The 12,366-nt window shown below is 36.0% G+C and overlaps 1 protein-coding gene across 2 annotated transcripts in view; it reads left to right on the top strand.

Moving 5' to 3' along the window:
* Positions 1 to 12,366, top strand: part of erbb4a (erb-b2 receptor tyrosine kinase 4a) — a 168,048-nt gene that overhangs the window by 109,236 nt on the left and 46,446 nt on the right. For both annotated transcript variants that reach the window (XM_065254186.1, XM_065254187.1), the window contains exon 3: positions 551 to 737. In XM_065254186.1, coding sequence (XP_065110258.1) covers positions 551 to 737 — 187 coding nt within the window. The remainder of the gene's footprint in view (positions 1 to 550; positions 738 to 12,366) is intronic.

The following is a 12,366-nucleotide window of genomic DNA, read 5'->3' on the forward strand; positions in this document are numbered from 1 at the left end:
ACATCTTACAAATCATGTTTACTGCGATAAAGCAAGAAAACGGCACGTGATCAGCCATGCCTGACGTTAATGCAGCAAACTACAGGAACCATGGCGTGTCCGACTTCACGTCTCCGTTTTCAGCTCCTCCCTGCCTGCACGCGGCTAATCTTGGCGATCGGTTACATCCAGCCACAGCCAATGTCGTACACACCTAGTTTTTCCGCATTTACTTCTCACCTGACATGCGTAAAATTCACGTGATCATTCTTTAAATATGGCGAGGTATGTTTGGTTGAAGGACAATACAGAAGAGGTGTATTCGATCAAAATACCGAAAGAGTGATTCGGAAGTTGACTGCTTTGTATGCTTTCGAGTCACTCGCAAAATTATGTTTTATCCGCATTAACATCAGTTATTGGAAACACTGTCATTTTGCACATTTCGTCGACTTTTCGAAAATTAATTTGGGCAAATCTTTCATGGAACGCAGCTATTGTAAAGAAATGTTTAATCACCCTGATTTTTCTTTTGGCAATAATGTTTTTTGACTTCTGTGTTTCACTGCAGTCTATCCGGGAGGTGACGGGTTACGTGTTGGTGGCCCTAAACCAGTTTGATTATCTTCCTCTGGAGAACCTGCGGATCATCCGTGGAACCAAACTCTACGAGGGGCGTTACTCGCTGGCCATCTTTCTCAACTACAGGCGAGACGGAATATTCGGCCTCAGACAGCTCGGGCTGAAGAATTTGACAGGTATACTTAGCTAAATTGTGCCTGTTTTGCATTTAAACGGATAATAATTTAAGTTTGGGGAACAAAAGGGCCTTTCTTAGCCTAGCACTATAGCTTACATTCCCAGCCCTACCTGTACAAGGACATACCCAGCCGTTGGCTTAAAATGTTTGTTTTTCAACCCCAAAAACAACCCAGCGTTTTGGGTTGAAAAAACACAGAATAGGTTAAATTACAACCCAATGGGTGGGGTTTGTCCTTTTTTGACCCAATGCTGGGTTGAAAATAACCCAAATGATCCTAGTCAGACACATCGCTTCGTTACGTAATAGCAACAGGAAACAACAACAACAATGGCGGATTACATGCTTGTGTGCATGCTTCTGCTCCTTTGCTACTACGGGGAGCAACAAATGATATGGATGATATAAGGTTTATGTGCATGCTCCAAATCTTCTTCTCTAGTTTTGGTAAGTCTCTGTGGCAGAATTACAGCACCACATACTGGTCTGGCATGTATACTACATAAATTTGAGTAGTTTCAAAGGTTTCGCGTATGCAGATATTTCTTGAGACAACGCTGTGTTTACAGACTGAGAAAAGATTGAATAGGGAAAGTTCTGGCTTCGTGTGGCTGTGGCCTTCAAGAAAATTAGCGTAGCAATTGCTTGATGCATGTAAACACACATCTGCATGCAACTGTAACTCTTGTTTATCTTTTCAGCTGATTATATCTAAACGCATTACAGACACCATATGGTCAGCTTCGTTTTTCACTAAGCTGCCTCATAGTGACACATTCATTAGGCTCTATAAAGGTTTGAGATCATGGCTTCACCAAAATGGTTAGCTCCCACAAATGGTTGGATAGTGCAGATTAAGGGGTGGTATTATTAAAATAAGATCCCCTTATGACATCATAAAGGGAGCCACATTTCAATGACTGCATTTTTCAAGTGCTTGCAGAGAATGGTTTACCAAAACTAAGTTCCTGGGTGATATTTTTCACATTTTCTAGGTTGATAGAAGCACTAGGGACCCAATTATTGAACTTAAACATATATAGAAAAACTCAGATTTTCATTGTATGTCCCCTTTAAAGAAATGGTAGGCAGTGATCAAGATATTAAACAGGATCAGCCATCAGAATCCTTGTGAAGGCCCGGTCATCCCCTGATCCTCTAAGAAACTTAGAGGGATGGCAAGCAATGATCAAGATGTTCAAGATTGGCCACCAGGGATTCCCAGGGGGTGGGGTGAGAGAAAAAAGCCTGAGGGGGAGGTGAGCCTATTATAGAAACTCGTCTTAGGATGTCCAAATCCCCGCTGGGATGTATAAAGATATGGAGGGAAGCAAAAACAGATAAAGGAGTCAAAAAAGCAGGATGCGTGTGCAGTGGCTCAGAGGAAAACAACCAGAGGCGTGTTAATAGTTGTCTGGCTCGTGATGACTCATGGAGACCCAGAGGAGTCCGGCAGGTGGTGTGAGGGTACAACGGGTGATGAACAGGAACCAAACACCAACATGACCAGCATGCATCCCGCTTAACCAAGTTAGATGAATCATAAATAAAGCTTTGCTACTTTAATTGCTGATTGAATTATGAGACTTTAGCCTGGATGAACATCACTTTCACTTTCGAACCGATTTAGGTTTAGTAAAAACAAGAAGATACAAAAGTTCTCATTGGGGTAGGCTTTTTTAAAAAAGTACACTTTTGTACCTAAAAGGTACATATTGATACCTCAAAGGTACAAATGGTTCCCTTAGAGCAGGAGTGGGGAACCCTGGGTCCTGGAGGGCCACTGTCCTACAGAGTTTAGTTCTAACCCTAATCAAACACACCTGTTTAATTAGGGTTAGAACTAAACTCTGCAGGACAGCGGTCCTCCAGGACCAGGGTTCCCCAACCCTGCCTTAGAGGTCCCCAAAGGTACCAGTGGTGGCTGATGACTGCTCTTCCGAGGGGCGCAAATTCAAAATATGTGTTTAGAGTGTCATGTGTGTTGCTCTTGTTTTCAAAATGTGTGTTTGTTGCGTCATGTGAACAATGTGCATCATGTGTCTTGTCAAAATAAGTGCCTGCTGCACACACGCCAAAACTGTTTATGATAAAATTGACACTTACATTGCACTTACATAATAACATTAATCATGTACAATAATGATATGTTACCATAGACCACAAAACCACAAAGTCACATAGCCAAAATAGCCAAAAATACATTGTATGGTCAGAATGATTAATTTATTGATCATTAGGATATTAAATAAAGTAAATATCATGTTCCATGAAGATATTTTGTAAATGTCCTACTGTAAATATATAAAAAATGTATTTATCATTAGTAATATGTCTTGCTAAGGTCTTCATTTTGGACAACTCTAAGGGCCATTTTCTCAGTAATTTTTTGCACCCTCAGATAGTAGTATTTCGGCCAAATATGATCCAATCCTAATAAACCATACAGCAATGGAAAGCTTATTTATAAAGTCCATAAAAAATAAGACCCTTGACTGGTTTTATGGTCCAGGGTCACAGATAGGGTCAGTCGTGATTTTGTGTTGCCTCCAATGAAATAACAACGCTGACAGCTCATCTGAAGTGTTTTGCTAGAAGAAAATGCAAAGCTGCATCTTAATGTTGTTGTCACTATGAGAACTGTACAGTGTGTACGTGACCTTTGTTTCTGCGTAGGTTGATATCTCAGGATCTTGACTTTACCCTATTCATTCTTCAGACAGATTCTTTGCTTTTATCGGTTGGCAGTATGTAGATCCTTCAAAGACACCGATGAGTTCTTCACTTTCATGTTTTCTTTTCGCTTTTTTTATTGTGATGAGGTGGTCGCCCCGGCATCTTTAGAGCGGGTGTAAGGTTACAGGGGTCTTTGAGTGCTTAGTGGTTTGAGAATCCACACTACAATTTGACTGTCACAAGAAAGATTATATCAGGGTGAAAGGAGAAATATGAGGATGAAACAGCAGCGGTAAGAGACCGTTAGCCTTGAGTCACATTTGACATGTAACAAAATGCATAATTGCAACAATCTAACAATCTTAAAGTTGAAGTGTTTTTCTTTCAATGATAAAATGTTCATCCTACAGTAAATAGTTTAAAGATTATGCAGACTTTAAGTGACCTTGCATGACTTCTGTATTTAGTAGTTGTTTTGTAGAGCTTATTAATATTTGTGTTAAACTATAAGTATAAAATTACTTTGGTTTCCTATCGAAGTATGTCAGTGAGAAATCTGCATTTGAACCATTAGTCTAGCTTTTATTAAACTCGAGAGCATGCAAAGCATCAAACAATACAAGGATGTACTTGAAAATCTAAATGGTCCCTGACATCGTGTTTCAACCCAGCATTGCGGAAAGTTTTTAATGGCTCCGCAACCCTTCATAAAACACAAAAGTATATACTTCATAACTCCCATTTCAGCAAGAAAAGGCACACTTATTGGAAACCGGCAAATCTGAGGTAGTGTTACAATCTTCTAGCTTTAAGGTAACTTAAATTTCTTGCCTCGGTTTTTGAATCACATTGTTTCATTTTTACATCCCTTCGGCTTTGTTAGTATGGTGTGATTCTGCAGCAGGAGCCACGATTGTGCAATTTTAGATATGAGTCTTAAGAGATTAAAGTTTCTCAGGCCCTTGAGATATTCTGCACTTTGGTGATGAATGGATGCTTTGATTACAGCATCACTGTTTTCATGTGCTGGCTTCTCCACACATCTCTGCGAGATGATCAATAGCTTTCATAAACAACTTATGGTACAATATTGGTCGTAATCTTATTTTCTACAGTCCTCCTATCAGTGTTCCCTTGTTTTTGGGTACTGTCTCGCAGTTGACCTCTGCTTTAACCACTGCCTTAGTGAAAGCCACTTTTATCGAAGGCAGAATAATTTCGGCCATAATTTACCCCAATTTTCCCCTACCAAGAATCTTGGACCTTGCTCGGTTTCGATTTTCAGCTTAGATTAAGCATGCTTGATGTAGGATTTTAAATTGGGAGGATTACATCAGTACTTTCACAATAGCCAATGATAAAGAGGTGAATGACAGATCTGCGAAACATATTATTATTATAATTATTATAATTATTATTATTATTAATCATAATCATAATAATAATACAATTATTATTATGATTATAAAATATTATAAATAAATGTTACCATACTTAACAAAAGTTACCACAAATGGACAATAGTTTTGGTCCAGTAAGCATAGTTTAACCGATGTTCGGCTCACACATGTTTGATGTTTACATGCTTGATGTAGGATTTTTATGTCAGTACTTTAACAATAGTTAATGAGACAGAGGTGAATGACAGATCTTTTAAAATAACAACTGTGAAACATATTAATAATAATAATAATAATAATAATAATAATATTTTTTGCCTAATAATAATAATATTTAATAATAATAATAATAGTATGTTTCACAGTTGTTATTTTAAAAGATCTGCCATTAACAGATCCTGTCCTGTAATAATAATAATAATAATAATAATAATTATTATTATTATTATTATTATTATTATTGTTATTATTATATTTATTATTATTATTATTATTATTATAAAGTAATAATAATAATGATCGAATTATTATTATTATAATAAAATATTATAAATGAATGTTACTATATTTAACAAAAGTTACCACAAGTGAACCATAGTTGTGTTCCAGTAAGCATAGTTTAACCGGTGTTTGGCTTATGCATGTTTGATGTATACATGCTTGAAGTAGGATTTTAAATCGGGATGATATTGAATAACAAATAATAATAAAATGTAATAAAAAAATAATTATTTTAATAATAAATAATCTTAAAATTGGTTATTTAAACAATTCTTACCACAAATTAACCATAGTTTTGGTACAGATATGGTTCAGTGGTAAAAGTAATTAATATGCCAAAAATCAAAGCTACTCTACAACAGTTTTACTAAAATAAAACCAGATAATGGATAAATAAATAAAATAACAAATTTAGTCATGAATCATGAGATGCAAACAGAAATTTCATGGATAAATTCAACTTCTGTATTGTACAATGAAAAAATCCTAATCCACAATATCATGTCTGAAGACATATTGTCCCAGCTTTCAAATAAGATTATGCAAGTGTTTTAGATTCCTGTCATGAAGTGAGTGTTATTTTTCGCATTTTTGTTAAATCCTGTTGAGTTTGCTCCCTAAAGCCCCGGCGTCGTGTTCCTTGCCACATTTGCTGAATCCACAACTCTGCGTTGACTAATTTATTCATTATGTTACACAAACATCATTCTAACCTAACAGTTTGCACCCTCATATGTATGCCTGTTCACATCCCCAGCGGTTGTGTATTAATTCGATAGCCTTGATGTGAAGCGTACTCTCGCTCGCCCCCACCGAGGCTCCTGGGTCGGTCTGTCCAGATCTCAGCACACAGCCTTGGCCGCTCACTTAATGATCATTTCTTGCTTCTGAGCTGCTGCTGTCCGTGAACCCAAGGTTGAGTCTGATTGGATGGCCTGGTTTGATCCAGCTGGGCCCTCTGTATTGTTCAGACTTACAAGAAAACCGTCTTGCAGACAAGTTTTGATGCTTTTCAGATTTGAGGACATGCTGTTTGCACACGTACACTTGAGAGCTTCTAAAATTGTGGAGTTTCTTGAGTTTTCAAGGCAGATGTACAGTATGTAATGCCACTGTCTGTAATGATGTAATTGGAATTCAATTCATTTGACATTTGTTTTCTGCAGTGCTTTGCAACAATTTCGGATTTACAGCAAATACTTATTACCACAGACAGTACAGACATATATACAGTAAAAGGGGGTTATACAATAAATGTACATTGTATTATTGCAAAATACATGCAGAATAGCAATACCAAATTTAAAATTACAACAAGCAAGCGTGTGTATTAGGATTTTTTCAAATTCACTAAATAAGTTTTTTATTTTGTGAATGATGATTGAATGCACAGTATTAATTTTTTTAGCATATTGTAACTTTACCTATTTCAAAATTTGAGATTTTATTCATCACACACGTGCACAACATGCATACACATTCATATTAGTTACATATAACTTGTGAATTAAATAAAATCTGGCAAAGATTAAAGACTGTTGAAAATATAGTATAAGATAAAACTAGAATATATGATAAAAGTATCAAATGAAAAAGTTGGACTCTACCTAAATAAAATTACTTTAATTGGTAACACATACAATTTTGCATTTTAAAACATGTGTTATTTATTTTATTTTATTTTTTCAAAATAATTGTTTGCACTTTAAGTGAAAATGTAAGATAATAAAATTGAATATAATTTGTAACACCTAAAAAATGTAAGCTTTTCGAACTTAACATTTTCACTTGAAGTTCACTTAAATTTTTTAAGTGTTACCGATTTAAGTGTTTTTTTTTAAGTAGATCCTACACTGTAAAAAATGCAACATGAAGTTAAAACAAATAAGTCAATTTAATCTACTATTTTAAGTTTTGACCTGAGAATAGTTGATATAACTTATAAAAACTACGCTGTAAAACACAATTTTAACTTATGTCAACTTTTTTAAGCCAAAACTTAAAATAGTAGATTGAATTGACTTGCAAAACCAAGTTGTTTTAACTTAGTGCTGCATATTTTTTACAGTGCATATTTGAAGTTGTTTAACTTAATTTTTCAAGTTAAAGTATCATAAAAATATATGTTGTTTTGACAAAAATGCTGTATTTTTTACAGTGTATAGATTGTGCAAAATATTTTATAGTGTAAGAAAAAAACTACGTTTTGTCACGGTTCTCCAAATTCTCAATTCGATTACATTTTCGATTCTAAGGCCACGGTTCGGTTCTCAATTGCATCGACGGTTCCATTTTTTATTCAAAGTTCGAGGTTGTGACTTATCCCCATATACAATAAATAAATTCTGCTCTTGCTTATTTAATGTTTGTTTTTAACTCTGAATTCTGTTTGATGTTGACTTTTAAAAAGGATGAAACCTGACAGTTAATAGTAAATCTTGTGCTTTCACTGACTAGAGATATCTGATCTGAGCTTTTTTCAAGGCTGCATAAGAGATTTGCATTATATAAGACTTCCTTTACAACTACTCCATCCATCAACAAGCAAATGCGCCAAAGCCGAAGGAAAAACAAGAAAATGCATTAGAGATGTCTTTCTTGCTTTTTAAACAGAACATCTAAGCCAATAAAGCGCTCCCATTTTGCAGTTCAGTGTCTGTTTTAGCATATCTATATACTGTAGTGCGTAGCTGAAATAAAGCACATGCATATTTATCTTTCCAAAGCTGTCACCACTCACCCTTAAAAATGATATTTATAAGTACTTTGATTTTATTTCCAAAGCTATTGTAATAATATTACTTCTTGAATATGAAATTATGTTGGCAAATTTTGTTTTTCCAACCATCAGTCAAGAACAATAGGGGGACGGGAGGAGTGCATTGTGGGTAATAATTGGTTTGCCTCTGAATCTCGAGAAAAAACAAAGGCTGTTCATTGGAGCCGAATGTGATTAAAACAACCCTCCGAGGATTTCCTGCAGTGGGCATATAAAAAGATCTCTTGACTCAATTCTGCTGGCAAATTGCATTATGGGTGTTTTTTCTGTAGTCCCCATTGTTCCTTTGAACCTCTTATGCCCAACACATAGTTTCACTGTTTGATATTTAACATGTTGTCACTGTACACTGTGAAATGAGGAAATTGTCTTCAAATTAAAAACAGTGAGCGGTGTCATTTATTATCAAGGTAACATTGACAGATTGTGCAGGGCTCAGTGGGTAGCAAGGTGGCCTTTTTGTGTGGAGTTTGCATGTTGTCCCTGTGTTAGCAGGGCTTAACTCTGGGTACTCCGGTTTCCTCCCACATGTCAAAAACATGCATTGGAGATGCCAAATTGCCCTTCCCCAACCTGTGTATGGATCAACTCGTGTGTATCAACGTTTAGATGGATTAATCAGTTCCTGCCATAAATATAACCATAAATGCTGGAATGAAAGAATGAAACCGACTTCAAACATACCAGCTCCTGTGATTCAATTACCTTTCGCAAATCCTGAAAAGAATAGAAAATCAATGTGAGTGGCACCTGTGAGCTGGTTCTTACAGGGCTCTGTTAGCATATACTCTGTGTGATGGCAGCCATATCACCACTCCGCCGACCGTCCCAGTCCATCCTCATGAGACCACGCTGTTGTTGTTCTGCTGGGTGTGATTTCTGGGCTATCACCACAAACCAAACTCCCCTCCCCTTGTGACTGAATAATGAGACGAGTCGGGAATGTAGACGGGCGGCTGAATGATGGAGAGCAGCAGCGATGAAGGGCTGTGGAACGTGATGCTACTCTGAAGAGGATATTAACGGAAATGGTACTAAGCAAGCGTGAGACTGGAGAGGGGAAATTACATTAGCATTTACTTTATATAAATGGGGTGACTCCAAACATCTCTCATTTTTATTATGCACAGAGACCATCTTTTTGAGCAGCCGTTTTGGGCTCTGTTGATAGTCTATGAAAATATAATAAGGAATTGCAAAGTAGCTTCCCAATACTCGGCAGTCAATCGTGCTGTTTTCAAAGTAGGTAAACGTGTTTCGCTTGCTGGTTCGAGTCTTGTAAGGAATAAGCCATGACCCCTAAGCAAAGCACTTAACCATTTTATTAAAGAAGATTGAAAGACCCATCGATAGCCGTTTAGCAAACGTTTTCAATACAGGACTCTAAACGTAAAACAATTATTAAGGGGTCTGGGTTTTGGCTGCCATGTTGGTAATGTAGATGCCACAAAAGACCACTCTGGGTGGCAAAAGACAGCAACTGATATACAGTATGTCTAAAACATTGTATTACCATGGTACTGTACACTTCCAAAAATAGATAGGATTCCCAGATAGCAAGCCACCACTGAAACAATGTTAAAAATTGTTGATTGAATCAATATCATGTTTGCACCCTAATAATATTGAAATTTTTTGTCATTTTAACAAACAAATATTATGGTGATCAGTGTTTGCTTTAGTTGGGCCCTTGACTCTTATGTTTTAATGTAAAATTTTCTTTGGTTGTTGAAGCAGTGTTTTAGAAATACATCTGCTATTGAAAACAACAACAACTTAGGTCCAATGTGATCAAGTAATTTAAGTGTTTTAGATTTACATAAAAAATATTTGTTAACTGTGTTAAAGGGGTCATAGTGTGAAAATCTGACTTTTTCCCATGTTTAAGTGCTATAATTGGGTCCTCAGTGCTTCTATCAACCTGAAAATGAACAACCCAGTATCTTTCAGATTTCTACCTGTTTTGTGACATAGGTAGCGAGTCTTACTACAATAATACCGCCCCTTAATCTGCACTATCCAGCCATGGCACTGCCATTTAAGGGTTTGCTTTTATCATCTCATTTGCATTTTAAAGGACACACCCAATACCGTATTTTTGCTCACACCTACAAAATGGCAATTTAAACCTGCTATAGTAAATTATCTTTGGGTTTGAGTTAAAAATTCACATATGTACTCTGGGGACACCAAAGATTTATTTTACATCTTAAAAAAGTCTTCTTTAAACAACATTTCCATGTAATGTATCTTGTGTACAGTCAAAAAAAGACTGTATAAATCGAAAGGTATCTATTGTTTATGACAAAAAAAGTCAGGTTTAATATGCTGCTCTACTCATCGAATTTTACCAAAAACATTTTCTCCTGAGATAACCGGCCACAAAAGATTTATGTCCAAACTCAATCTATTTGACTGTCTTCTTCTGCAGAGCAGATGCACATGTTTTAATGCCAACAAAAGCTCAAAACATGAAGATACGGAGCTGGCACTCTGAAAGACGCCGAAAACAAAGCAATCTTTTACAAAGTTTGAACAGCTGTTAGTTATTTATTTATTTTTGTTCCCTCACATATTATTTCTGTTACAGGGACAATGCATCATATTTGTCACAGCGATTCACTGTAAAGTAATAACATTTAAGATGGCTGAAATTTAATCAGAGGCCTTCAACGCAATTACAGTTATCCGCGAGGAGGTCTTCCCCCGCGCAGTCTGCGCTCTTACATTTGTCATGCAAAACAATCTCTTCACTGCTGTCAGAGAAACTAATGGAAAACATTGGAATTTCTTTCACAGTTTCGTGTAATGACAAATTTCCATCTTTTAGCAAAAGAAGGATATTTTTGTCGCATTTGTCGGAAAATGGGGGTACTGCTTTTGGTATGAAAATGTGTTTATATATGTATGTATGTATGTATGTGTTAAAGGAGCAAACTCCTTTAAGTGCATGAAAAACGATTGTGAAACAACTGTGAATCACATTCAAACTTGTGTCCCCTGAATACTTGGAACTGAATACAACCCAAATGGGGCAGCGACATGCATAACAGCTCCCCCTAATGTGTGGTCCAGTTTATTTATTTTTTTCAAATTCCGAGTTTCATCATTTGTAATGTTGCATCTTTAGTGATTTTGCAACTGTTAACTATGTCTAGTCCTAATAAGTGGATTTTCTTAGAAGTGGAGTTTTTTTGCCAAAAACACTTGCATGCATTTAGAGGATTTTGCAGTAAAATATAGTCAAATTTGTTAAATACCACTGAAATGACTTACAATCACTGATTAATATTCTTTTTCATTTCCATTAATGCCAAATTACTGAATCTAAATATTAAATCCTGATGCTTATTTACAACAACAACAAAAAAAAAACATGTCAGACTCTTCATTATACTAACACAGTGTTATTATTCATGTAGGTTTATACCTGATGTTAATGCAGTATTTCAGATTGCATGCCCTCAATGCCCTCATTTGTTGCAGCATTCATAGCTGTGGCCACTCACACTACAGATGTGAGTGCCATCCTTTAATTTACTCCTCATTGTTGAACAGTAGAACCATGTTGTTGTGTCTTGTGCTTTTAGTCAAGCTTTGTTCGGGATTTCTTAGAATTCAACTGAATCAGACTACGAATACACCGTGATGTTACTCTGCAGAAGGAAACAAGTTTACCAAAGCATTATTTCTGTGTTACAGACATTCGAAATAGAAATGGTATCTGAGCTGATTGTGTAAGTTACTGAACAGAAAATGTTCAAACTTTTAAGACTGCATTCTAATAAAATGTGTAAAGATCACATTTAATGTGCTGTACCTTATAGCTAGGGTTAGAGAATTCAAATAAAAAAACCTAATGATTTTTAGATTTTCGCTTGGCAGATTATAATATAAATTGATGAAGGGAATCAAGCATTTTCTATACACCAGAATATCAACTCCTTTAAAGGAACAGTATGTAAAAAATGTATATCAATTAATCATAAAATGGCCCTGATATGTCACTAGACATTAAGAAATCATTTTCATTTCAAATACTTATATCACTGACAACAGTGGTCTGGCCCGGATATTGTCATTTAAAAAGTGGAGTTGCAGCCCTCAACTGATGTTTATGTTGTCATTTTGTGTATTGGCCACTAGTTGCGTGATTGCAGTACCAGTTTTAGCCACAAGTTTTGTGATTGCAACACCAGTTTTGGCCACAATCCTACATACTGTTGCTTTAAGGTGGACTCTTTTATTATAAAACATGTGTCTGATATGGC

The sequence above is a fragment of the Paramisgurnus dabryanus genome, chromosome 4 (genome assembly GCF_030506205.2).
Source record: "Paramisgurnus dabryanus chromosome 4, PD_genome_1.1, whole genome shotgun sequence".
Classification (NCBI taxonomy): domain Eukaryota; kingdom Metazoa; phylum Chordata; class Actinopteri; order Cypriniformes; family Cobitidae; genus Paramisgurnus; species Paramisgurnus dabryanus.